This window comes from Sarcophilus harrisii, chromosome 3 (assembly GCF_902635505.1).
Source record: "Sarcophilus harrisii chromosome 3, mSarHar1.11, whole genome shotgun sequence".
NCBI lineage: Eukaryota > Metazoa > Chordata > Mammalia > Dasyuromorphia > Dasyuridae > Sarcophilus > Sarcophilus harrisii.
The window spans coordinates 503,351,910-503,378,278 of NC_045428.1; the positions used below are offsets into that span (position 1 = coordinate 503,351,910).

The 26,369-nt window shown below is 38.4% G+C and overlaps 2 protein-coding genes across 5 annotated transcripts in view; one reads left to right on the top strand and one right to left on the bottom strand.

Annotated features, from left to right (window-relative positions):
• RSF1 (remodeling and spacing factor 1) overlaps nt 1-6,845 on the bottom strand; it is a 135,625-nt gene extending 128,780 nt beyond the window's left edge. Inside the window, exon 1 of one of the 2 annotated variants that reach the window (XM_031961512.1) lies at nt 6,610-6,845. In XM_031961512.1, the coding sequence (XP_031817372.1) occupies nt 6,610-6,787 (178 nt within the window). In that variant the 5' untranslated portion in view covers nt 6,788-6,845. The remainder of the gene's footprint in view (nt 1-6,609) is intronic. The other variant, XM_031961511.1, reaches the window with a different exon arrangement.
• The window catches only part of AAMDC (adipogenesis associated Mth938 domain containing), a 41,405-nt gene continuing 21,496 nt past the window's right edge, over nt 6,461-26,369 (top strand). Inside the window, exons 1-2 of one of the 3 annotated variants that reach the window (XM_031961515.1) lie at nt 6,461-6,543; nt 21,476-21,626. In XM_031961515.1, the coding sequence (XP_031817375.1) occupies nt 21,495-21,626 (132 nt within the window). In that variant the 5' untranslated portion in view covers nt 6,461-6,543; nt 21,476-21,494. Of the gene's footprint in view, nt 6,544-6,938; nt 7,102-7,303; nt 7,412-21,475; nt 21,627-26,369 lie in introns of those variants that run through there. The other 2 variants (XM_031961514.1, XM_031961513.1) reach the window with 2 other exon arrangements.

A 26,369-nucleotide genomic window follows, 5' to 3' on the forward strand; every position in this document is an offset into this window, starting at 1 on the left:
GTGACATGATTCAAAAATTTTATATTTTGGAATACAACTTTTTTTTTAATAACATGGAACTAACCTTGACTAAATTAGTTTGTATTCAAAACCCTGACTTCATTCCCCTGCTAAAAATGCCACACTGAAGTGGGACACCTTGGCACAGTCATCCTACCCTAAACTGGGCATAGATAAAGGGCCAGCTCTAGTCTGATCGATATCCTACCACTGGACCTAGCTGGTTCTGGAGGACAAAGTGAGGGAAGTGACCTTGAACAGCCTCCCCTCACTTAATTCAATCCACCTGCATGTCATGGCATCCCCTCCCTGATGTCATGATCCTCTTTGAGAAGGAAGGACAAAGCAGAGCTGTCCCACTCGAGACTCAACTGGAACTGTCTGATGGGCAACATAGCCTTCTTGATGTCTTTCTCTCCCTTTCTTCTGTCCAGGTATTCTACATAAAGGGATTGAAAATTTTTTTGATCCCTGAAACAGACATCTTAAGGTTTACAAGCCAGATTTCTTTCTTCACTAAAAAAAAAAAAAAAAAATTCAATAGCATTTAATTTTTCCAATTACATGTAAAGATAGTTTATAACATTCTTTTTTGTATGATTTTGCATTTCAATTTTTTCCCTTCCCTCTCTTCCCAAGATAGCAAACAATATGATACAGGTTATATATGTTATTGTTGTCTGTCATTCTCAAAGGGATCCACAACATCAGGGAGGGCCTGCCATGACATTCAAGGGAACCATATTTCAGTGAGGGGAGGGCCAGGAAAGGTTACCTGCCTCATTTTCCCCTCCAGAGCTATCGGGGTGTATTGGCCAGAGAGAGATCAGGCAAGCTGGGGGTGCCTCTACTTAGATTTCTCTCTTAAGGACCAAGCTTTTAAAACCAAATCATTGGTCTCTTACAGATTGACCAACAACAGGTCCCAAGTCAAGCCCCAACTGCTCCTCGTATGGGCCCCAAGCAATTGTTTCAGTTTAGGACAGAAATCCTGAGGATCTTCCTCTCCCAAATGGCTTTTTTTTTTTTTTTTGGGGGGGGGGGGGGGGGGGGGGTTGGATAAAAGAAGCCATTCTGAGCCTCAATTCTTAACCTAATCTTAATCGCAGATTTGGGTAGAGCCTTAGTCAAACTGGGACCTGTTGAATACCTAAACTTAAAATTTAAAAGGCTAAGGTCTCCCACTTTTCCAGGGCCATTTCCAGTGATCTTACTACTGGACTAAAAGGCTCTGGAAGAGAAAATCAGTCTGGTGACTTTGCACAGACCTCCCTCACTAAACTCCAATTCACTTTCATGTCATGACATTACATCCCTGATGTCATCATCCTCTCAAGAATGAAAGACAAACAAGGATAGATCAGAACTGGACAGGGAAAAAAAAAAAAAAAACAACTCTTTCACATTTACAAAGAAGATGAAAAATGCTCATTTCTAAGGATAGGGATCAATCAGCTAGTTTTTCTGGTACTGTACCTGAGAATACATACCACATAACTGCTAGCATAGAGCATTTTTGAAGGCAAGAGGCAATGAATAGTTAAAAAGAGTAACAGACTAGAAGCAAACTGTAAAATAAACTATATAAACATGACAAATGCAATGCTATAGTGTCAAATTCTTTTTGCCATTTGTATCATTTAAAAATAATATAAAATAAAGTATAAGAAGAAACACATTACATCTATTTATATCTGATAGTAAGCTATAAGCAGTATGGCATAGAAAAGCCTCCGAATCCCAAAAACCTTAGTACAAAATCCCACTCCTAAGAAGCACACATGACCACAAACATCACTTAGCTGCTTTTTAGTATGTCCCCGCAAATAAAAAAAATTTGTACCATAAGTACAGATGAGTTGCCTTATTTAGGTACCAGAAATTCCCTGCAGAGATGAAATCCCAGCTTAAAACAAACAAAAAAAGACAAACATATTATGATAAATATATATTATATTAGTTTTAGCTGACATAAGAGGACACTCCAAATGAAACTGCTGTAAATTAGTCTGGTCATTTGTAAAAGTAATCAATATAACAAAAAATATAAAAAATGTAAGCTATAAATTTCTTATTTCATGCAATAATCAACACTACAAAACTAACAGTTCAATGGAATTCATGTGTAAAAGCATCTGACCTATTGTACAAACAGAAAACCATAAGTAATTTAGAACAGCACTTGCCAATTAAAAAGTTGCATGAAGTAAAACTTTGTCCACCTCATACACTGGAGAAGTGTAGATATTTTCTTGATAAATCATACAGATACTTTGTCTATACTACATAAATAATTGAAAAGTAAAAATATATTGTTGAACCTAAATTATTCTAGATAACTGTCTCAATTTTCTGTTTCAATATGTGCTAATATGGTTTACCATAGACCCCTTTAATAAAGATAACAGAATACCTATTCAAACACAGTATTTTCACACCTTTAACGCACTGTATCACTGAGAAAATGATCATTGAAAGATGCATTTTCCAACTACATGACCTAGAGCTCCATTTAGCACCAACTGCAGCCAGTTGCAAAATGAGTTACAGGAGATAACATTTATTACAATGAAGCAGTGAGCTTTCTCACTAACAGGTCCTGGTCAAATTTCTAAAATATATAATTCAAAATAAGAATGAGGAAATAACTGTTTCATTAATAGAAATCTTTTAAACAGAGGAGCTCAAGTCCTTTCCATTCCCCAAAACAGGGATTTTTTTGTCCCTCAAACATTATGCCTAGTATGAAGGAGTCTTTCCTTTCTCTTCCCTCTATCCCTAATTTCTATTTCTTTCTTCAAAGAGCAAAGAATATATTCATTAGCTGAAATATGTTGTCATTTCAGCTAACCAAGGGTAGTCTGTCACAATAGAAAACCAGAAGGCAGTTTAAGCATCTGAAGACAAATTTCATTTATGGCAAAAATGGGTAACTTTTTTCTAGGTACAAAAAAGCATCTGAAAAAGCATCATCACACAATAATGATCAGTAAGAGAAATCATACTATGTAATAGTCAACTCCAATTTCCAAAAAGAAAATTAACATTTGCCTCCTGAAATAAAGCAAAATGCTGATGGTCCAGTTTCAATGAAGAAATGAATTCTGAAAATTCATTAAAAGCCAACTTTAAGAATACATTACAGGAACCTTAATATGTTACAGCAGCAGCACAAAATTTAACAGTCTGAAAAAAACAGACCAAGTTTAATGATTTCAAAAGAAGCAACTACACAATGATTAGCTAAGACAGCATAGTCTAGTGAAAGAAGGCTAAACCTGGGAGTCAGGAAAACACCTGTGTTTTAATCCCACTTCAACTACTTAGTAATAACTTTGCGATCCTTCATTTCTCTGTGAGCAAATGGCCCTCATTTGTAAACTAAGGATAATAATAATTATACTATTCATCTCAGGAGACAGTTGTGGAGAAAGTACTTTGCAAACCTGAAAGTACTACATATGTTCAAACTATGTAAGAACAACTAGCAGCTTCTAAAAATTATCAAGTTCTTTTTGCTATTGAATACCTTCAATAGTTTCCATAGATAATACATATTTCTTGCTATAATTATTATATGATTTGTTATTATCTATTTCTTTTTAATCTGGCTATTGAAATAAAGGTTTGTATAACAGTATTATAAAAGTGATCTGTAAAATCCTTTCTAATTCTGTGATACTAAGAAAAAATATTTACTAGACTTTGGTAAAATTTCTATAAAAAACAGCATCCAAAATGAGGACATCAGTTCAAAGTTCAACTGTAAATGGAAGGACTTATCACAGAATGTTTAAACTGTTAACTATTCACACAAAGCTATAGTCCCATTCAGAGGATATTATACCTCTACAAATTCACTAAAAAGCTAACCCACTAGTAACTGAAAAAATATATTAAAGACATCAAAAGACAAATTATTATGCCAGGAAAAGTCAAGTTTTAAACCAGATTCACAAAACTTTCCGCTTAAAATGTCTTCACGTTGATCTTTTAATTGGCAAATATTTGAATATTATAACCCAACACAAAGTTTTTATCCAAGTTTAAAATAGCTTAAAAGTGTGTCCATGATATGAATACATGTGTTGTATTTAACATATACTTTAACATATTTAACATGTATTGATCTACCTGCCATCTGGGGAAAGGGGTGAAAGGTAGGAAGGGAAAAGCTGGAACAGAAGGTTTTGCAAGGGTCAATGCTGAAAAATTACCCATGCATATATCTTGTAAATAAAAAGGCATAATAAAAATAAATAAATGTGTCCATGATCAAAACAATGTATTCACCCTATAGAAAAAAGATAAACTACCATAACCATAAGCTCTGTTCATTGGCCAAGTGCCTTATAACATTAACAAGAAACTAATTTATTAAATTCTTTAAGATTTGAAGTAGTTTCCTCAAAGAGTCCTGAGATAGCAGCTATTCTTACCAGATATCCCGTCTGGAAAAAAAAAAAAAAAATCACTGTCATTATCCCCTTTAACAACAAAAACTGAAGGCTGTTAGAGAAGATCACTCTAATGATGTAGGCAAAGCCATGGCTCAGTCTAGATCTCCCATATTCTATCTAGCAGTTGATCTACCACCTAAAGTTAGATTTTTTTTCTTTAGGAGGTTGTAAAGGCACACTTAAGGAAACTCGTATCAAAGATGATAGGCAATAAATTAGAAATTTAAGAGAATTAACTAAGGCGTTAAAAATTAGTTATAAAAAACTTGTTCAGTTCACATAGGCATAGTGTGTCAAAATCAGATCTTGAATCTTCTTTACTCTAAAGCTCCTCTTCTAACCATTATAAAATCAGGCTGACTTTAATGCAGTAGAATAACTCATACAATATGCTAACCTTCAATATTATTATCTTTTGTCTGGAATTAATATAAACAGGTCACCTGGGAGGAAGGAGAAGAGCAGCTCAGGCTAAACTGGGGGAGAGGGGAGAGGAAGACAAACTTTCTTATCTTGCAAACGATATTTCCCTACAAGCCGTGCTTGCCTTTGAATTTGGGCTAAGTTAATTCTAAATTCAAAACACAAAGAGGTACACTGATGCCAACTTTTCCCTATACATCCTAAAAACAACAGTGCACAAAACAGTGCTCCAGTCGGAACCAGTTTTTTTTGCACATAGCATACTTCTGCTAAAAGCACAAAAGGGGTCTTGTTTTACAGGATGTACTACCCCAAAAACTTTTTATATTTGAATCAACCAACCGAATTTTTAAGGTTAGTTTGAGCTTACTACCTAAAGGCCTCCTCTAGTGAATACTTTAATATTAGCAACATTCCCGACTTATTTTAAATTAAACTTCCATATATCTGCTTTTCTTCAATCCTATGGTTACCTAATTTAAGACAAATCGTTCACAAACTGTGCCTTCTGAAACCCAAGGAGGCTCCATGACAAAGTGTCAATCCACAAACACAAAAGGGCAGTCTTTGAGAAGAGATGTTCGGGAGAGATGGGCAAAAAGCATGAGGGCTAGAGCGGCGACGCGCCGGGGGGATGCTCTGGCCAAGCAGCCGCGGCAGCAGCAGGAAGTTTCAATGGGGCCGGGCCGAGCATGCGCTGTGCCCTCGCGCGGTGGCCTTATGTGGAAGGAGCACCACTTGCGAACACCAATAATAGACCAGCAGCCCCAGAGAGAAACATGAGCAACAAGCACCTTCTTCTGCTCGGTCCCCCCCACCCCACCCCTTTTCTCCGAGCCCCTCCTCCCCCCACCGCTCCCCCTACATACACACACACTCACACTCACACCCCGCAATCGGGAGGGAAAGAGGACAGCGACTCCTTTCTCTTCCCTCCATCCCTGCAGCCAGAGGTGAAAAAGGAGGGAAGAACTGGGAAAGTGGAGAAATACACCAATGCATCGGGGGGGAGGGGAAGGCACCTTCTCGCCTCCGGGAAGAGCCGGATGGAGCAAGCACCCAGGCCCCATTCTTTCAGGAGATGGGGGCATTCTCAAAGAAGGGTCTTGAAGGACATCCCCACTCGGGGCTAAGGGCTATAGAAGAATAAAGCGGGCGGGGGGTGGAGGGGCAACGAGAAGGGGGGAAGGGAGGCAGAAATGGAGGAGAAGGGAAGCACTTTTCAGGGGGAGTGCGCACATGGGAGGGGGGCTCCAGGAGCTCCACGTTTGCCTGTGGCTAGGCTCAGAGAGTGCATAAGGGTAAGGGTGTAGGTAGGGGGCGATCCGAAGAGGGGCTGGGCCCGGCCTCCCCCGGGTGCTAGGAGAGGGGGCGGAGAAAGCGCAGGGAGGGCCGGAACCTGCGCTCCCCCTTCCCAGTCCGGGAGGGAGCGGGGGTGGAAGAACCGCCAGCCCGGGAGAACAGCACACAATACCAAGCCTCCCCCCGCCCCAATTATCCCCAACCCCCTCCCGCCCCAATTGCTGCCCAACCCCCCCCACCCATGGGGGGGTGCTCGCCCCGCCCCCTCTCCCCTCCTCTCCGGAGACCCAGAAAGAGAGAGGGAGGCCTGGGGCCAGGTTAAGTAGTCATTTGCTTCCTCGAGGCCGGGGTGGAAAAGGTAAGCCAGGCCTATTCCCGCCGCGGGGCCGCTTTGCTCGCCTGCCCGCTCGCCCGCTCCGCTTACCCTCGCTGTCGCCGGCGTCGGGCGTGGGAGCCTGCAGCACCCGCTCCAGCTCCGGGAAGGGCAACTCGGGCAGGTCCAGCAGCGGTCCGTAGCGCTCCAGAAAGGAGCAGACCACGGCGAAGTTGGGGCACGAACCGGGGCAGCCCGGAGGAGCCGTCGCCGCCGCTGCCGCCGCCATCTTGGACTGGAGGATGGAGGAGGAGGAGTGGAGAGAGATAGAGGGGGGGAGGCCGGCAGCTAAGCGCGGCGGGGCGGACGGCAGGGGGCGCTGGAGAGCCGAACTCCCCGCCGCGGAGATGAGGGAGGGTGAGGTCGCCGCGATCCCACAATACCACAGCCGCGGGGAGCAGTCGAGAACCGGACCCTTTGAGGGCAGAGAAGCCCCCTCTTCCCTTCGCCCCCCTCCTCTCCCTGTCCCCTTCTATCTCCCCCTCCCTCTTGGAGCTCGCGCTGCCAGTCACCGATTCATGTGACAGCGGGAATGAAAACAAGGTGAGCGCGCGGCGGAGGCGGGGCCGAAAGCCCAGCAGATGGAGGCGGACCTTGGGAAAGGGCGGGGAGGGGAGAAGCGATCGCGAGGCCAATGGGTGCAGATGCAGGCGGGGCCTCGAGGTCCGGAGGTTGGCTGCGGGCGATGAATGGTGGAAAGGACGGTGCTGGGCGGGAGCTAGTGTGACCGCGAGGGCTGGGTTGTAGTCGGCTTTCGGCTTCCTAGAGCCGCGGAACCCCGGAGGGACGGGGAAAACCCGGAGCCGGACTTTCGACCTGGGGCTCCAGGGCTGAGCCAACGCGGACGCGCGGGGTGAGTCTGTGGGGCTGCCGCGGACTTCGGGAGGGGAGGGGAGGAAAGGAAAAACTGGCTACTAATGGGGAGGGGGCGACTTCGGCCCGCACGCCCCCTCCTCAAGAGGGGCCTGTGGCTTGTTTACGAGGCTGTCTTCCTTTTCGAAGCAGAACTACCCCCCCCCAGGGGTGTCCTCCCCCTCTCCCACGGGACTACCTCTTCCCGCGAGGCGTCACACCCCCCTTTTTCCCATGCAGGGCTGTCTCCCATCGGGTGTCACTTCTCCCTCCCGCAGGGGCCTTTGCCTCTCCTGCGCCCCCACAGCGTTCACGTCTCCTCCCCCCGCCCCCCGCGTGGTGTAGCTCTGGGCTGACATCCACCCAACGCCCCCCCCGCCCCGGGCCGAACCAATCCAGAGGGGGGAGGGAGGGGATTTGCCCGAGCTGGCCCGCCCCCAGCTCCCTTTGCGGCGCAGAAACAATGTGCTTGGCTCAGTAAAAAGTTACAGAGTGGGTGGGAAGGCGGGGGGGCGGCACCCGGCTTTGGGAAGCGGCGGTTCTCCGAACTCGGAAGACCGCCCGGAACTTCCGCGTCGTTCCCGCGGCCTTTCGGCCACTTCGGGGCACCTGCCGTCCTCAGCCCGGCCCCCGCGCTCCTACTCCAAGTCGTCTCAGCTTGCACGGGGAAGGTGTCTGCCAGAACTCTGTCTCGGGTTCCCCCGGAGCTCAGCGCGGTGCCCCGGCTCTTGGGAACACTTCGCCAGAGAGGATCACCTGTCTTTCTCCCTCGGGCGCCCCTTCCCATTTAGTCTCTCGGCCTTTCTCCGTGTAGCTTCCCTGAAGTTATGGCTAAAATCCCGCCTTCTAGAGGAAGCCTTTCCCGTTGCCTCTGAAGTCTGCTGCCCTCCCTCTGGATTGTTTTCCATTCACTGTGTATACTTAGTTCCTACACAGTTGTTGGCCTGGCCGTCATCCTCGGGTTCCATGGTGAAGGTCTCATCCTGTATAACAGCCCTTGGCCCAGGCGTGTGGATTTCATGTTTGCAGCTATCTATCCCACAGCCTTCTCTCTGGACATGGCCGCTCCTTCTCTTCTCCGGCCTGGAATATTAGACTTCCTCAAAGCTCTCCCAACTGCAATCCACCCTCTATTTAGTCACCCACATGATTTTCCTAATGTGCATTTTGCCCTTCGAACCTCTCTTCCAACCCCACCCTCTATCAATTAGCTCCATTGTCTCCTTATCTCCTCTAGTTGCTAGTACAGAATCTCCAGTTTGTCAGGGAAAGCCCTTCATAATCTAGATCTTTTCTGCCTTTACAATCTTTATGCCCTTTTTTCTCCACCACATACTTTTTAATCCAGTGAAACTCAACTTCCCTCTTAGTGCCTTCCCTCTGTTAATTATTTCCTGTTTATTCTCGATGTAGATTGTATTTATTTATTTGTTATCTCTCTTTGAGGGCAGCAACTGACTTGCTTTTCTTTGTATTCCTAGGATTTAGCACTGTGCCTGGCATATTGTAGGTACCCAATAACAGTTTATTGATTGATTTGCCTCCCTCTTAACTCTTGGTAAATGATTCCTAAACTACATATTCAGTAATAACAATAGCCAGTACTTTGAGATTTACAAAGCACTTTACATGTTACCTCATTTGATCAACAAAAAGTATTAGGTACCTATGGTTTATCTGGTACTGAGGGAACTAGTAGTTGTACATAGAATAAAACAGACTAAAATAAGCTTACATTTTAATGAGGAAGATGAATATATATAAAAATGTATAGCATAAATATATATTTATATATATGATTAAATATGAAATACTGTGATAAAGATGAAACTTCCAATTGAGGGATATGGAAAGAACAATGTGTAGAAGACATTGTCTTACTTGCATCTTCAAAGTAATAGGAATTCTTCTTTCCCCCCCCCCCCCCCCCCTTTTCTTCTTTCCTTTTCTTTTCCTAAAGGAAAAAGGAATAAAAAAACTCAATTTAGCACAGGTAAGGGGAAAGTGCATTTCAGACATAGGAACTGGACAAATCAGTGCAAAGGCACTAAGAAGACACATTAATAGCATTTATATGGATGGTATATTTTACCTGTACTATAGCTCAGCATTTGTCTCCTGGATTATTACAGTAGCTTCTTAATTGATCTCTAGCTTCCAGTCTCTCCTTTTTTGCAATCCCTTCTCTACATAGCTAACAAACTGATATTCAGAAAACATGGCTATATTTAAAACTAGAAGGGCAGCTAGATGACACAGTAGATAGAACTCCATCCTTTAAGTCAGGAGGACCTGACTTTTTTCTTTCTTTCTTTCTTTTTTTAATTAAAGCTTTTTATTTACAAAACATACTCATGGGTAATTTTTCAACATTGACCCTTGCAAAATTTTCTGTTCCAAATTTTTTCCTCTTTCCTCCCACTCCCTCCCCTTGACCACAGGTAGTCCAATACATGTTAAATATGTTAAAATATATGTTGAATCCAATATATGCATACATATTTATACAATTATCTTGCTGCACAAGAAAAATCGAATGTAGAAAGAAAAAAAAACCTGAGAAGGAAAACAAAATGCAAGCAAACATCAACAGAAAGCGTGAAAATGCTATGTTGTGGTCTACACTCAGTTCCTTCAGGCCTCTCTTTGGGTGCATATGGCTTTCTTCATCACTGGACAATTGGAACTAGTTCGAAACATCTCATTATTGAAGAGAGCCATGAGGATCTGACTTTTCAAATTAAGTCCCAGACATTTAATATTTACTAGCTGTGTGCCCTGGGCAAGTTACTTAACACTAATTACCTTGCCAAAAACAACAGTTCTATCCAAGAGCTAGTGGTATCAGTAATGAAGATAAACTTCTAGCCTTCCCAATAAGATTAGGAGTGAAGTGAGGATGCTCATTATCACTATTCAATATTGTGCTAACAAGAAAAAGGAACTGAAGGAATAAAAATGAGCAATGAGGAACCAAAACTATCACTCTTTGTAGATGATAGTATCCCCTTGAATTCTGGGTAGTGATGAAGTTAGTGGCAATAAGAGAATTGTTAAAATCCCCTTTTGGTTGGCCCGCAGATTCAAAGTGAAATAATTTACTTATCCTGAAATATTAATGGCAAAAATGAAAGTTTTTTGTTGGATACAAACCAGTTTGCTAAGAAACTGACTTCTATTGTGGCAAAGTCCTATTAAGGAAATGGAGTCTGGTACTGAGAAGAGAATGCCTTCCCAGCAGGCAGAGTCCTAGCAAACTGCTTGGGCCTCTGCAAAGAGTAAGTTTAGAAACTGCCCTTTAAAAGGAGTCTTAAGGCTTCAGGAAACCAAGATTCCCAGATTTAGATGCTTATCAGTATCTCATCCATACCTCCTTTTGGAATTAACAACACTTCACAGGGGTGCTTTTTGATCAGGATTTCTAATTGAATCAAAGGCTCTGGCATCCCACAAAGGTAACTTATCCTGGGGGGAAATGCCTTCCTCCAGAGGGGCTGAGACTCCAAAAGGGAATACAGTTTCAGAGTGATAATCTTAAAGAAACATAGTTTCAATAAAGTCAATAAGTATTAAGTGCTTGTGGATACAAGTAACATGAAAGAAACAATCCTAATTCCCAAGGAGTAAAGATTCTAAATTACAACAAGGACATAAATATGTTCAGAATAAATAATACAATAAACAAAATAGTTAAATAAAAGGTAATTTGAGAGAAAAGTTACTCATTGTTGGAAATATCAAGAAAGGTTTCATGCATATTGAAAGAAGAGTGGGATTGTAACAAGGTAGAAGTGAGGAGTTATTCTAGGCATGGGGTATGGTTTTTTGCAAAGACACTGAGATGGCATGGAATGTGACATCTGGGACAGAGACAGAACTTAGACCAGTTTGGGTAAATAGTATTCAGGAGAGAATAACAGTGAGAGTGGAAAGATAGGTTGGGGCCAGAGTTTGACGGGCATTAAGATCTAAACAACAAGGTTCCTATTTTCTTCTAAAAACAGGGAACCACTGGAATATATTGAGTATGAGTGATACATGGCCATGGCTACACTTAAGGTCCCTTCAGCAGAAGTGTGGATGATAGTTTTATTAAAAAGATTTGAGTGACAGGAAGATCAGGTAAGAAGCCATTGAAGTATTCTGGGAGAAAGGTGAAGTGTCCTGAGATAAGATAGATTCCTTTGAGAATTGTGAGAATGCTGAAAAGTTGGATTTGTACAAAGTATTGCTAGCTTCTAGGCAGTGTGGGATAGAGGGTACCATTACCCAAGGGGTTTTCAGAAAGTGAGAGATTAAGGAAGGTTAAGATTCCACAGAACAATTAAGTGTTCAGTAGAAACCTCCAGGAGACTAGGAAGCAGCAAGCTAGGAAGTTGCAGGTTGATTCAACCAATCAGAAAGAGTGGTGGAAAGACTGTAACCCAGAGGAAACAGACCAATCTGTTCTCTGAAGAGAGGGGCTGCACCCCACTAGCAAGTATAAAGTTTCTCCCACTTTAGGGCTCAGCGCTCCCTCTTCCTGAAGAGGAGTGGGGCCCAGCCAGAAACATTAAGACGATTCCTTAACATTCTTCTTTAATAAATTTTCTCAATATCTGATTTTCAGTGTCAAGAGTGTATTTCTTCAAGCCATTCTCCAATTGATAAATGGGCAAAGGATATGAACAAACAATTTTCAGATGATGAAATTGAAATTATTTCTACTCATATGAAAGGGTGTTTCAAATCACTACTGATCAGAGAAATGCAAATTAAGACAACTCTAAGATACCACTACATACCTGTCAGGTTGGTTATGACAGGAAGAGATGGTGACGAATGTTGGAAGGGATGCGGGGAAAACTGGGACACTGATGCATTGTTGGTGGAGTTGTGAACAGATCCAGCCATTTTGGAGAGCAATTGGAATTATGCTCAAAAAGTTATCAAACTCTGCATACATTTTGATCCAGCACTGTTACTACTGGACTTATATCCCAAAGAGATATCAAAGAAGGGAAAGGGACCTATATGTGCCAAAATGTTTGTGGGAGCCCTGTTTGTAGTGGCTAGAAACTGGAAAATGAATGGATGCCCATCAATTGGAGAATGGTTAGGTAAATTGTGGTAGATGAATGTTATGGAATATTATTCTGTAAGAAATGACCAGCAGGATGAATATAGAGAGGCTTGGAGAGACTTACATGAACACATGCTGAGTGAAATGGGCAGAACCAGGAGATCATTATACACTTCAACAACAATATTGTATGAGGATGTATTCTGATGGAAGTGGAGAACTTGGACAAAGAGAAGATCCTATTCAGTTCCAGTTGATCAATGGACAGAGGCAGCTACACCCAGAGAAGGAATACTGGGAAATGAATGTGGATCACTTGCATTTTTGTTTTTCTTCCCAGGTTATTTTTACCTTCTGAATCCAATTTTTCTTGTGCAGCAAGACAACTGTACAGGTCTGCACACATATATTGTATCTAGGATATACTTTAACATGTTTAACATGTATAAGACTGCCTGTCATCTAAGGAAGGAGGTGGAGGGAGGGAAGGGAAAAGTTGGAACAGAAGTGAGTGTGAGGGATAATGTTGTAAAAATTGCCCATGCATATGTTCTGTCAATAAAAAGCTATAATTAAAAATAAAAAAAAAAGAATTTGGAACTCAAAACTTGGCCCCCCAAAAAATGTTAAAAATTGTTTTTACAGGTAATTGGAGAAAAATAAAATATTATTTTGGGAACTATTTTTTTAAAAGTGTATTTCTAACAATGGAGAAGGGATCAGATGTAAGAGATCTTAAGGAGCTTAAAAAATCAAGATTTGACAACTGATTAGAAATGTGGGGTAAAGGAAGGTGAGGAGATACTACCAATATTATCAGTCTAGGAGACTAGAAGAAGGATAGTGCTTTAATGTAATACTTTGGGAAAGAGTGTATTTAGGAAGAAAGATAACGAGTGTATTTTCAGACTTGTTGAATCCCAAAATTCAAGGGAGAGACTAGAGGCTGAATATGTAGATTTAGAAACCACATAGAGATGATAATTAAACTCTTGAGAAGTAATGAATTTACCTAGAGAAATAAGAAAATGGAGTGTTTGACCAATCCCTAACATATGGGTTTATGTGATATATGTGTTATAAATAATGAGCCAGAAAAGGAGACCAAGTAGGATCTGTACCAGAAAAAAAGTATCACAAATACTCAGCAAGACAGAGTTTTTAGAAAAGAGAAGTGAGTCAACAATGTCAAGTGCAGCAGATGAGTTCAGAAGAGGGTCTCAAGGGACCCTAAAGATTCTATCATGAAGTCCTTGAAGTCAAAGTGTTTTCAAAGGGCTTAATATTCTTTTTCATCATAATAGTGACATTTTAATTTTCAATATGGTGAATATCAGTAGATATAACTAACATGTAATAGAAGTAATACTGATAGCTAACATATCTATATAGCACTTAACCGGGAACTAGATTAAGCTTTTCAGTTATCTCATTTGATCTGTACAACCCTGGGAGGTAGATGCTATTATCATCCCAATTGTACAAATTGAGAAACTGAGGCAAACAGAAGATAACCTACTTGCCCAAAGTCACACAACTAAGAACTATCCAAAGCTGGATTTTAACTAAGCCCCTTGAGGAGGTTCTCAATTTTTTTAAAATATAAAAGAGGTCTTGACACCAAAATATTTGAGAACCATTGCTCCAGAAAAATGAGGAATGAGAAAACACCTACCTGATCTGGACATGCTAAGATCATTTGTAACTTAGAGACAGTAGTTTCAGTTGAGTGATAAGTTAAAACCAGACTGCAAAGAGTTTAGGAATGAGAAGAAATAAAGTGTGGAGGCAGCTCTGTCAAGCAGTTTGACTGAAAAAGAGGCGAAATAAAGGATAACAGGCTGAGGAAGAATGATAGGTTATAGTAAAGGTTTTTTGTAGGGGCTGAGATTAGGAAATATTTTAAGAGCTTTAAGGAAGGAACCAGTAGTAGGAACTAGAGGTAAGAAAAAGAGCATGAAATCAACAAGGGGATGATTAAGGTTGCACTTTGCAGAAAATAAGTGATGTGATCAAGGGCACATGTAGAACCATCATTGTCAGAGACTGGGAAAAGAGATTAGGAGCGTCTAAGGATATTAAAATGAAGACGAAGAAGAGGGAACTCATGTTCAATGTCTTCAATTTTCTCAGTTAAATAAGAGGCAAGAGTCTCAGCTGAGAGAACAGGAAGAGGACAAGGTGGCTAAGATGGGATAGAAAATTTTTTGATTATGTATAATTCAAGTTTTTTGCTAAAAAAAGTTCCAGCCTTCTATCTAGTCTAAAAAGATGGATGACTCCCTCCATATATGTACAGGTAGGAATGTACAAACAATCATAGTGTATACCTAAAGTTACTCTCCCATTGCTTGCTAAGTCCTTTCTTACCCCAGTCCATAGGGAAAATGTGATTTGTTGGTTTCCTTCTTTGAGGAATTCTTTGTTAATTTTTTTTTTTCATTTAATTATTTGCTTCATTTAAAAAAATTCTTCAGTGTCTAATTCTCTCCCTCCCTCCAGCTTGAGTAGGCAAGCAATGTAATACCCATTATATATGTGAAGTCATGCAAAACATTTGTTGTTCAGTCATGTCCAATTCTTTGTGATTCCATGGACCATAGCCAGTACTCCATGGAGTTTTCTTGGCAAAGATTCTGGAATAATTTACCATTTCCATTTCTAATGATGGAAAGTAAACAGAGATTAAGTGATTTGCTCAGGTTCACATAACTAGACGTATCTGAAACTGGATTCAAACTCAGGTCTTCTTGACTCCAGGCCTAATACTCTTATCTACTGAGCCATCTAGTGTCCCTGTAAAACATATTTCCATATTAACCATGTTGAAAAAACAAAGACAATAAAGATAAAGTGAAAAAAAAATGCTTCAAACTATACTTAGAATTGATCGATTCTTTCTCTAAATACTGGATGGTATTGTCATTATGAATCCTTTGTCAGAGATCGCTTTATTAAGTCGCAGTTGATCATCATTACAATATTGCTGTTACTATGTACAGTATTCTTCTGGTTCTGATTCTTTAATTTGGTATCAGTTCATGTAGATTTTCCCAATTTTTTCTGAACCTATCCCTTTCATTGTTTCTTACAAAACAAGAGTATTCCATCACAATCAAACCCCACAACTTGTTTAACTATTCTCCAATTGTTAGGTATCCCCTCAATTTCCACTTTTTTGTTACCAAAACTACTTTAGATATTTTTGTATATAGGGGTTTGTTTCCTTTTTCTTGGATTTCTTTGGAATATAGATCTCATAGCAATATTGCTGGGTCAAAAAAGTATATACAGTTTTATAATCCTTTGGCCATAGTTCCAAATTGTTCTCCACAATGGTTGGGCCTATTTATAACTATACGAATAGTGCATGAATGTACCTATTTTTCCACCTTCCCTCCAGAATTCATCCTTTTCCTTTTCATTCCTTTTAGCCAATCTGATAGGTATGAAGTAGTATTTCAGAGTTGTTTTAATTTGCATTTCTCTAATTATTGTTGACAAAGAACATTTTTATATGACTATTGATATCATTAATTTCTTCTGAAAACTTCATATTCTTTGAACATTTATCAATTAGAAGATGACTTTAAAAAATAATAAAATCATAATAAAATGAATCATCTTACTGTTGCGAAGAGCCACATCCATCAGAATTCATCACTGTATAATCTTGTCGTTGCCATGAATGACCTTCTGGTTCTGCTCAGTTAACTTAGTTCACATAAATCTTTCCAAGCCTCTCAGAAATCATCCTTTTGATCATTTCTTATAAAACAATAATATTCCATAACACTCATACACTATAATTTATTTAACCAGTCTCCAAGTGATACTCCAACTGATCATTTATTCAGTTTCCAGTTCCTTGCTTCTACAAAAGGGGCTACCCCAAACATTTTTGCACATGTGGGTCCCTATCCCTCCTTTAAGATCTTTTTGGGATATAAGCCCAGTAGAAATACTGCTGGGTCAAAGGGTATGCACAGTTTGATAACCCTTTGGGCAAAGTTCTGAATTGCTCTCCAAAATGGTTGGATCTGTTCACAAGTTCACCATCAATGTATTAGTGTCTCAGTTTTCCCACATCCCCTCCAACATTTGTCTATTTTTTCCTGTCATTTTAGCCAATCTGAGAGACTGTACCCTCAGAGTTGTCTTAATTTGCATTTCTCTGATCAATAGTGATTTAGAACACCTTTTCATATGACTAGAAATGGTTTCAATTTCTTCATCTGAAAATTATCTATTCATATCCTTTGACCATTTATCAATTGGAGAATGGCTTAAACTATTATAAATTTGAGTCAGTTCTCTATATGTTTTAGAAATGAGCTTTTATCAGAACCATTAAATGTAAAAAATGTTTTTCCAGTTTGTTGCTTCCCTTCTGATCTTATCTGCCTTAGTTTTGTTTGTACAAAACCTTTTTAACTTAATATAATTAAAATTATCTTTTTGTGTTCAATAATGAACTCTAGCTCTTCTTTGGTTACAAATTCCTTCCTTCTCCACAGATTTGAAAGTTAAATTATCATATGTTCTAATTTGCTTATATCACTCTTTATGTCTAGATCATGAACGCATTCGACCTTATCTTGGATACCTATATTATCTTAAAGGTGCTATAGACAATGACTTAATATCAATAACGAAATAGCATCTGAGTGAAGCAAGCAGAACAAAGAGAACATTTTACACAGTAACAAGATTATGTGATGATCAACTGTAATGGACTTGAATCTTCTCAATAACATGGTGATTCAAAGCAATTCCAATAGACTTGGAATGGAAAATGCCATTCTTATCTAGACAGAAAACTTTGAAGAGTTACTGTGGATCAAAACATAGTATTTTTTCCTTTTTTGTTTGATTGTTTCTTTCCTGTGGTTTTTCCCTTTTGATCTGATTTTTCTTGTACAGCATGACAAATGTTGAAAACTTATCTTTACGTGTATTTGGAAAAATAAAATACTGTTGAAATTTAAAAAAAAAAAAAAGCAAAAGATTCCTAGCTGTGTGATCCTGGGCAAGTCACTTAACCTCAATTGCCTCTAGTGAAATAAAAAAGCAAAAGAAATGAAATAGCATCTAAATACTTGAAAAATATTTCCATTTAAAGGAAGAAAAAGACACTGAAGTATAATATTTGGCAGCTTTGTGGACATCTTTCAGATTTAGATTTAACCAAAAAAAACCAAGAAATTAAGATACTGCATAGAAATTTAGAAAAATTAGAAGATATAGTAAATCTTTGGTGATTTTGGAAGGGAATAGAAGGGAATATATACATCTATCTCAGTTGTTGTCATGCCTTTGCAAAAACTGACCATGTATTAGGCCATTGGTTCTTAAAGAATGATATAAGGACAACTTGGAATCCCCAGCCACCCATTCAAGGGATCCACAGAAGGTCAAAACTATTTTCAAAATAATGCCAAGATATTTTAACTAACAGTATTGTAAAAATTGATACTTGGATCCCCATAAGCAAAAGCTCTTTTGGGAGAAGCTTATAGTATAGCTCCTCCCACCCACATGCTACAGTTACCAGTCATGTCTAATTCCCAGGCATATAGAAAATCTCTGGCCACTACCTCCCACAGTGGTTCTTTAACCAATATTATCTCAGAGGTCTTCAGAGATCCCTGGCCACCACCTCACCAAGCAGTGGTTCTCACATTCAATAAAGAATCTGAGGACAGCGGCATGCAAGCTCAAGATCTTTATTCCATGTGTTCACATCCTGCCCTTTACTGACCTCATTCTGACTACTAGTAAACTCCCTTGTACTCCTAATGAACACCTATTTCCTGGTCCCCACGGCTTATATAGGGTCTATGAGGTCACACACATAACCAATTAGAGAAGGAGATGCCTCCGTTGATGATGTGATCTCAATGCGACCAGAGCTTCCACTCTTGAGGCTGTCCACACTGTTCATAAAAAAATACATCCAAGGATCTCAGGCTTCAAGGCCTTTGTACTTCCTTATTGCACAATACAAACTTCCTCTTTGGACCCCTATACTGTAGTAATTTTTAAGATTTAGGAAAAGTTTCCAAGAGAAATTCCTTTACTGAGCACAACAAAATGAAAATTATATTCGATAAAGGATCATTTAGTAGTGATTAAAAATTAATTGGAAACTAGCTCAATCCTGAAGGATTCATGAGTAACAGAACAAAATCATAGAAGAAATAAAAAAAATTTCATCAAAGAAAAGGACAATGTGACAATATAACAAAACTTTTGGGATACAGTCCAAATAATCCTTAAGGGAAATTTTACATTGTTAAACCAAACAAAACAAAAAACCAAATGGGAAAAGAACAGCTCAGTCAATAGCATAGGATAATAGGGAAACAACGTAGAAAACCCAGTCAAATAAACCCAATTAAATATTGGAATGCACAGTCAACAATCAAAGAACTTTAACAAAATTGAAAATAAAATTTAAATCTATAATATGAGAAGCTGATTTTTTAATATATATTTTTCTATGAATTATTAGCTAGTGAGTTGTCAGTAGCTAATCTTTTTTTCTGATTAAAAGCAGTGAAAATCAAATTGGCCATTATCAAAGATGATTAAAGAGAAATCAACAAATAAAAGAAAAAAGAAAATTATTATTAGAAACTACTTTGCCCAATTACATGCCAATAGATTTGACAGTTAAAAGGAAAGACTATAAAGTATGAAATGCTCCAATTCACATAATAAGAAATAATTTAAATAACTCAAGCTTAGAACAATAAATATTGAACAAGTGATAAATGAGCTCCCAAAGGGAGGGAAAAAACTCAAGACTACTACATAGACTTACAAGAGAATTCTATTAGATATTTAAAGAATTTATTCTATTATGCCAACTTAGATGAAATAAAAAAAGGAAGATTATACTAAATTTCTTAGTGATATATCTGTATGTAAGTATATAATGTCTCTTTGAAGATAATATGGCATACTTAAAGAGTCCACTAAAATTAATTGAAATTATTAACAATTTAGCAAAATTATAGGACACAATATAAATCATCAACATTTCTACATATTGCCATCAAACTCTAGCAACAAAAGACAGAAATAGAAATTTCACTTAAAATAATTGTAGACATATAAAACACTTAGGCATCTATCTGCCAAAAGAAACCTGAGAAGTATATGAACACAATTACAAAATACTTTTCATACAAAGTCAGTTCTAAACAACTGGAAAAATATTAATTGCTCTAAATATAGGCTAAGATAATATAAAAAATTTGAAAATCTACCTAAATTCATCTCCTTATCTCATATCTATGCATAAAGGAAGAATTAGAATCAAATAAGATAGAGGGAGTTTTATATAATAGATAATTTTGATAATATAAACTTAAAAGTTTTTGCACAAACAAAACCAATGCATTCAAAATTAAAAAAAAAAAAAAAACAGAAAACTGGATAAAAATATTGCAGCAAGTACAAAGGCCTCCTTTCTCAAAAATGCAGAGAACTGAGTCAAATTTGTGAGTCTACAAGTAATTCCCCAATTGATAAATAGTTGAACAGGAAATTTTGGATGAAATTGATCCATAGTCATATGAAAAATTTCTCTAAATCACTATTGATTAAAGAAAGGTGAATTAAAACAATTCTGAAGTACCACCTAATTCTTATCAGATTAGCTAATGTAACAAAAAAGGAAAATGATAAATCTTGGAGAGGATGTGGGAAAACATGGTATTGTTGATGGAGTAGTGAACTGATCCAGCCATTCTGGGGAGATTTGAAACTGTGTCCAAAGGACTATAAAACTGCATACCATTTGATCTAGCAATACCACTGTTAGTATCCCAAACACATCCAAAAAAAGGGAAAAGGCCCCATTTATTCAAAAATATTTATAGTAGCTCTTGTGGTGGTGGTTAAGAATTGGAAATCCAGGGGTGGGTTGCCCGTCAATTAGGGAATGGCTAAACAAACCACAATATATGATTGCATATATTGTGCTATAAAAAATGACAAGCAGGCTGATTTCAAGAAAAACCTGGGAAGACATACAAAGCAAAGTGAGCATTATCAGAAGAGCACTGTACACAATAACAGCAATTTTGCTTAATGAAGAATTGTGAATGACATCTATTCTCAGCAATCCCAAGATAATCCCAAAAGACTCATGATGAAACATACTATTCACCTCCAGAGAAAAAAATATATCATTTGAATTTCTTCCTTCTTTTCTTTCTTTCTTACACATGTTGTTCAAGTCTTCCTTTTTTTCTTTTAAATTTGCTGAAGCAATTGGGGTTAAGTGACTTGCCCAAGGTCATATAGCTAAGAAGTCTCTAAGACCAGATTTGAACTCGGGTCCTTCTGAATTCAGGGCTGGTGTTCTATCCACTGTACTATATAGCTGCCCCTGTTTGAATCTTTTTGAATAGAATGAATAATGTGGAAAAGTTTTACATGATTGTACATGTGTGCGTTTTATTGGATTGCTTACTATCCAGGGAGGAGGGAGGAGACTGAAGAAGGGAAGAATAGAATTTGGAGCTTAAAATCTTTAACATATATATATATGTATATATGTATGTATATATATATATATATATAAATATATATTATAATTATAATTAATATTATATATATATATTTTAGAAAAAAAGAACACATACATTTTTGAACATTGTTAACAATAGGGATTGTTTTGCTTGACTATGCCTATTATGTGATTTTTATTTTTACTTAAATTGAAGAGTAGAAGGGAGAAAATAAATGTGTAAATTGAGAAAAAATAATAAAGTTATATTAAAAATAAAGGTAAAGAAGTCATTGAATCCTTCAGAGTTTCAGTGATCTCATTTGTAAAATAAGGAGTTAGACAGACTAAATGAACTCTAAGATCCCATTGAGCTTTATGATCCTGTAATACCTCCTATTAAATCATATATTATAGGCTGCTTATCTCCCTTCTCTGGGATATGCTTAAACCTTAACTGATAGCATCTCTGACTTTTTCAGGTTTTGATTCATCTCCAGTATGTCTTCCCCCAAAATCGCTTCCCTTTCTTGGGGTCAAATGAAGGTCCAAGGTTGTAGCACAACCTACAAGGACTGCAAAGTGTGGCCAGGGGGCAGTCGGTCCTGGGACTGGAGAGAAACCGGAACCGAGGTAATCATTTGGTCTTTGGTTTCCATTCCTCTCGAATTAATCATACCTTTAATGTGATATGTCCTAGAGGCACCTCAATTTCTCCCTCATCCATTAAATCATTTTTTCCCCTCCATATTTGTTTAATACTTATTTTGTTATAAATATAATCGCATGCTGTTTTATAACTTAAACAATCAACAATAGTAATAATAACTGGATTGCCCTCCCCATATGAGTGAACAAGGAAAGAAGAGAAATAAATTTTAATTTTTTATTTGTCATTATTATATCAGCTGAGTGGAGAAATTTGGTGTAATTTTTAAAAGTGAAGCCTACTTGTAAAAAGGTTTCCAGAACTTTACCTTAGAAATAATTCTAGTTCTTTCTTAAGCACTGATAGCACCTTTTTTTTTTTTTTTTAAACAATTGGTATCATTGGGCCAGTATTGGCAGCTCTTTAATTAGGAGATCTGTTCAAATTTATGGAAATTTCTTTCCTCTCATTCCTTTAACAAACATTTATCAAGTATATACTGTAGGAAGAACTTTGTAGTCTAGTAGGGAAATAAAAGACACAGCATTATATTGTTAGGATGCATTAATCAGAAATGGTCAAAGGATATGAACAGACAATTTTCAGATGATGAAATTGAAACTATTACCACTCATATGAAAGAGTGTTCCAAACCATTATTAATCAGGGAAATGCAAATTAAGACAACTCTGAGATACCACTACACACCTGTCAGATTGGCTAAGATGACAGGAAAAAATAATGATGAATGTTGGAGGGGATGTGGGAAAACTGGGACACTGATGCATTGTTGGTGGAGTTGTGAACGAATCCAACCATTCTGGAGAGCAATCTGGAATTATGCCCAAAAAGTTATCAAACTGTGCATACCCTTTGATCCAGCAGTGCTACTACTGGGCTTATATCCCAAAGAGATACTAAAGAAGGGAAAGGGACCTGTATGTGCCAAAATGTTTGTGGCAGAACTGTTTGTAGTGGCTAGAAACTGGAAAATGAATGGATGCCCGTCAATTGGAGAATGGTTGGGTAAATTGGTGGTATATGAATGTTATGGAATATTATTGTTCTGTAAGAAATGCCCAGCAGGATGAATACAGAAAGGCTTGGAGAGACTTACATGAACTGATGGTAAGTGAAATGAGCAGAACCAAGAGATCATTATATACGTCAACAACGATATTGTATGAAGATGTACTCTGATGGAAGTGGATTTCTTTGACAAAGAGACCTAATTCAGTTTCACTTGATCAATGATGGACAGAAACAGCTATACCCAAAGAAAAAACACTGGGAAATGAATGTAAACTATTTGCATTTTTGTTTTTCTTCCCGAGTTATTTTTACCTTCTGAATCCAATTCTCCCTGTGCAACAAGAAAACTGTTTGGTTCTGCACACATATATTGTATCTAGGATATACTATGACATATTCAACATATATAGGACTGCTTGCCATCTAGGGGAGGGGGTGGAGGGTGGGAGGGAAAAATCAGAACAGAAGTGAGTGCAAGGGATAATGTTGTAAAAAAATTACCCTGGCATGGGTTCTGTCAATAAAAAGTTATTATTTAAAAAAAAAAAAAAAAAAAGATGCATTAGTCAGGTATAAAACAAAGAGCTATTTGAGATCCAAGAAGGAAAGTCACGACCTGGGCTCTGGGGCTGTATTGTGATCAGTAAAGGTTTTGTGAAAGAGGTGGGATTGGGACTGGACTTGAAAGAAGGAAAGGGCAGGATGTCATTGGAGTATCATGAATAAAGGCACTGAGGGGAATGGGGACAGCAGAAGATTCAGAGAATGTATAAAAGGGGCAGTTACGGGAGGGGATGAAAAGGAGTGTTTCCACTACAGAGAGATAAGGGTTCTTGGTTAGGTCTCTGAATGTAATTTCCCCTAAAAACAGCATCTTAAAGCTTAAAGAAGGGAAAGGGATCTATATGTGCACAAATGTTTATGGCAGCCCTCTTTGTAGTAGCCAGAAACTGGAAAATGAATGGATGCCCATCAGTTGGAGAGTGGTTGGGTAAATTGTGGTATATAAATGTTATGAAATATTATTGTTCAGTAAGGAATGACCAACAGGATGATTTCAGAAAGGCCTGGAGAGACTTACATGAATTGATGCTGAGTGAAATGAGCAGGACCAGGAAATCATTATATACTTCAACAACTATACTATATGATGATCAATTTTGATCTCCAGCAATGAGATGAACCAAATCAGTTCCAATAGAGCAGTAATGAATTGATCCAGCTATACCCAGTGAAAGAACTCTGGGAGATGACTATGAACCACTATATAGAATTCCCAATCCCTCTATTTTTGTCCACCTGCATTTTTGATTTCCTTCACAAGCTAATAGTACACAATTTCAAAGTCCGATTCTTTTTGTACAGCAAAATAACTGTTAGGATATGTATGCTTATATTGTATTTAATTTATACTTTAACATATTTAACATGTTTTGGTCAACCTGCCATCTGGGGGAGGAGGTGGGGGGAAGGAGGGGAAAAATCGGAACAAAAGGTTTGGCAATTGTCAATGTTGTAAAATTAGCCATGTATATAACTTGTAAATAAAAAGTTACCAAAAAAAAAAAAAAACCCAGCATCTTAAGCAAATAACTGAGTAGCCAGAGAAATTACTTTTGCTTCCCCATCAATCAAGCAATCAGTCAGTATTTGTTAAAAGCTGTATGCCAGGTATGGTACTAAGCCCTGTTGATACAGAAAGAGGCAAAAGACAGTCCCTACCCTCAAGGACCTCACAATCTAATGGAAGAGACAACCAGCATATGAGTATTTACAAAGCCAGGTATGTGTAGAATAAATAGAAAATAATTAACAGAGGGAAGATAGTGAAATTAAGAAGATCATTGAGAAAGGCTTCCTATGAAAGGTAGGATTTTAGGTGAAACTTAAAGGAATCCAGGAAGGTCAGTAATTATAAGCAGAAGAAGGAGAACATTCCAGACTTGCCTAGAGTCAAGAGATAGAATATTTTATTTGTGAAACAGAAGAAAAATATTGAATAATCAAAGAATAAGTGGTGAAAAGTAAAGTATAAGAAGACTGGAAAGTTGGAAAGGACTAAGTTATGAAAGGCCTTGAATGCCAAGCATAACATTTTGTATTGTTCCTGGAGGCAACAAGAAGTCGCTGGAGTTCACTGAGTAGAAAGAAGATGTGCTCTGACCTGCATTTTAGGAAAATGCTTAATGACTGAATGGAAATGAAGTGGAGCGCGGAGTGACTTAAAGCAGGTTGACCCACCAGCAGGCTATTGCAGTAGTCCTGGAGTGAGCTGATGAGCACCTGCATGAAAGTGGTGGAAGTTTCAGAGAAGAGGAGGGTTTGAGTTGGATAGATGATGCAAAGGTGAAATTGACAGGTCTTGACAACAGCAAGGATAAAAGGGATGAAATAAGTCAGGAATTAAAGGTCACTTCTAGGTGCAAACCTGCTAGGAGGATAGTCACTCCCCCCTTCTTCTTTCCCTTCCCTTTTTGGCAATAGACTGTGTTACTTCCTGGGATCCCACCTTAACCCTGCCCTCCTAAATTTTTTGACAAAGAATATTCTTCTGAACAGTGGAGAAATGGAGGACAAATAATGGCATAGTTAGATGAATTTGGAGCTGGTTGTGTAGTCATACTCAAAGATTGGTACTTATTAACAGTTGGGTTATCTGGTATGTAGGTGGTCTGAAGAGGGTCTAATGAAGTTTTACCTTGGGTCCAAAAAAGTCATCTTCACACAGATTAAATGGTGCAATCTTTACTAAAAAGTTGGTCTAAAAAAGTATTAGTGAACTGCATTTTAAGTATGAATCAAGAATATAATGTGGCAACCCAGAAAATTCAATATGAACTTAAACTATATTAAGAAGTAGAAGTCCCGCTGTATTCGGTCTGCCTGGTCAGAACACAGCTGGCTCATTCTAGGCACCACCTCTTTGAAAGGACATTGCTAGGTTAGAAAGCATGGTACTTAAGAATGGTGAGAGACCTCACAAACATGCCATATAATTAGATAAAGGAAATATCAATGTTCAACTTGAAGAAGAGACAACTGAGGAGAGATAGGATAAATGTCAATATGAACTGTGGAAAAGGGGCCAAACTGGTTCTACTTAGCCTTATAAGGCAGAACCTTGAGAAAGATAGAAGTCACAAAAAGGAAGATTTAAGCTTTATCTAAGGAAAACCTTCCTAATAATTAGAGCTATCCAAAAATAGAAAAGGTAGTAATTAATCTCTGCCTTGCTAGAGGTCTTCAAAAAAAAAGGCTGTATACTTATTGGGTGTGTGATGGGGTAGATTCTTGTTCAGAATGAAGTTGGACTTTATAACCTCTGAGGTCCCTTCTAACACTGAGATTTTGTGAACTCTTCTGAATTATTCCCATTTTTCTCCATTGTTAAACACAGGTCACTCTTAAGATGATGGTCCACAAAAATAGTGAAGGAAGGGATAAAGATACCCCTAAATTGCCATTCCCTAGCAGTCAAAACCTAGTCTCAGAAATGGATGAATTATTACTTTATCCTACCCCATCATTTCTGAGAGATTTTGCTTTGGTTTTCAGGCCAGACCCTTTGCATTAATTTATGGAAATCTAGATTTTCCTCTGAAATATAACAGAATTTTGGTTTACTCCTTTTCTGTAGGATTACTCAAATTTAGATACATATAATTAACATGTATTGATGATCCTTTTAATACCGA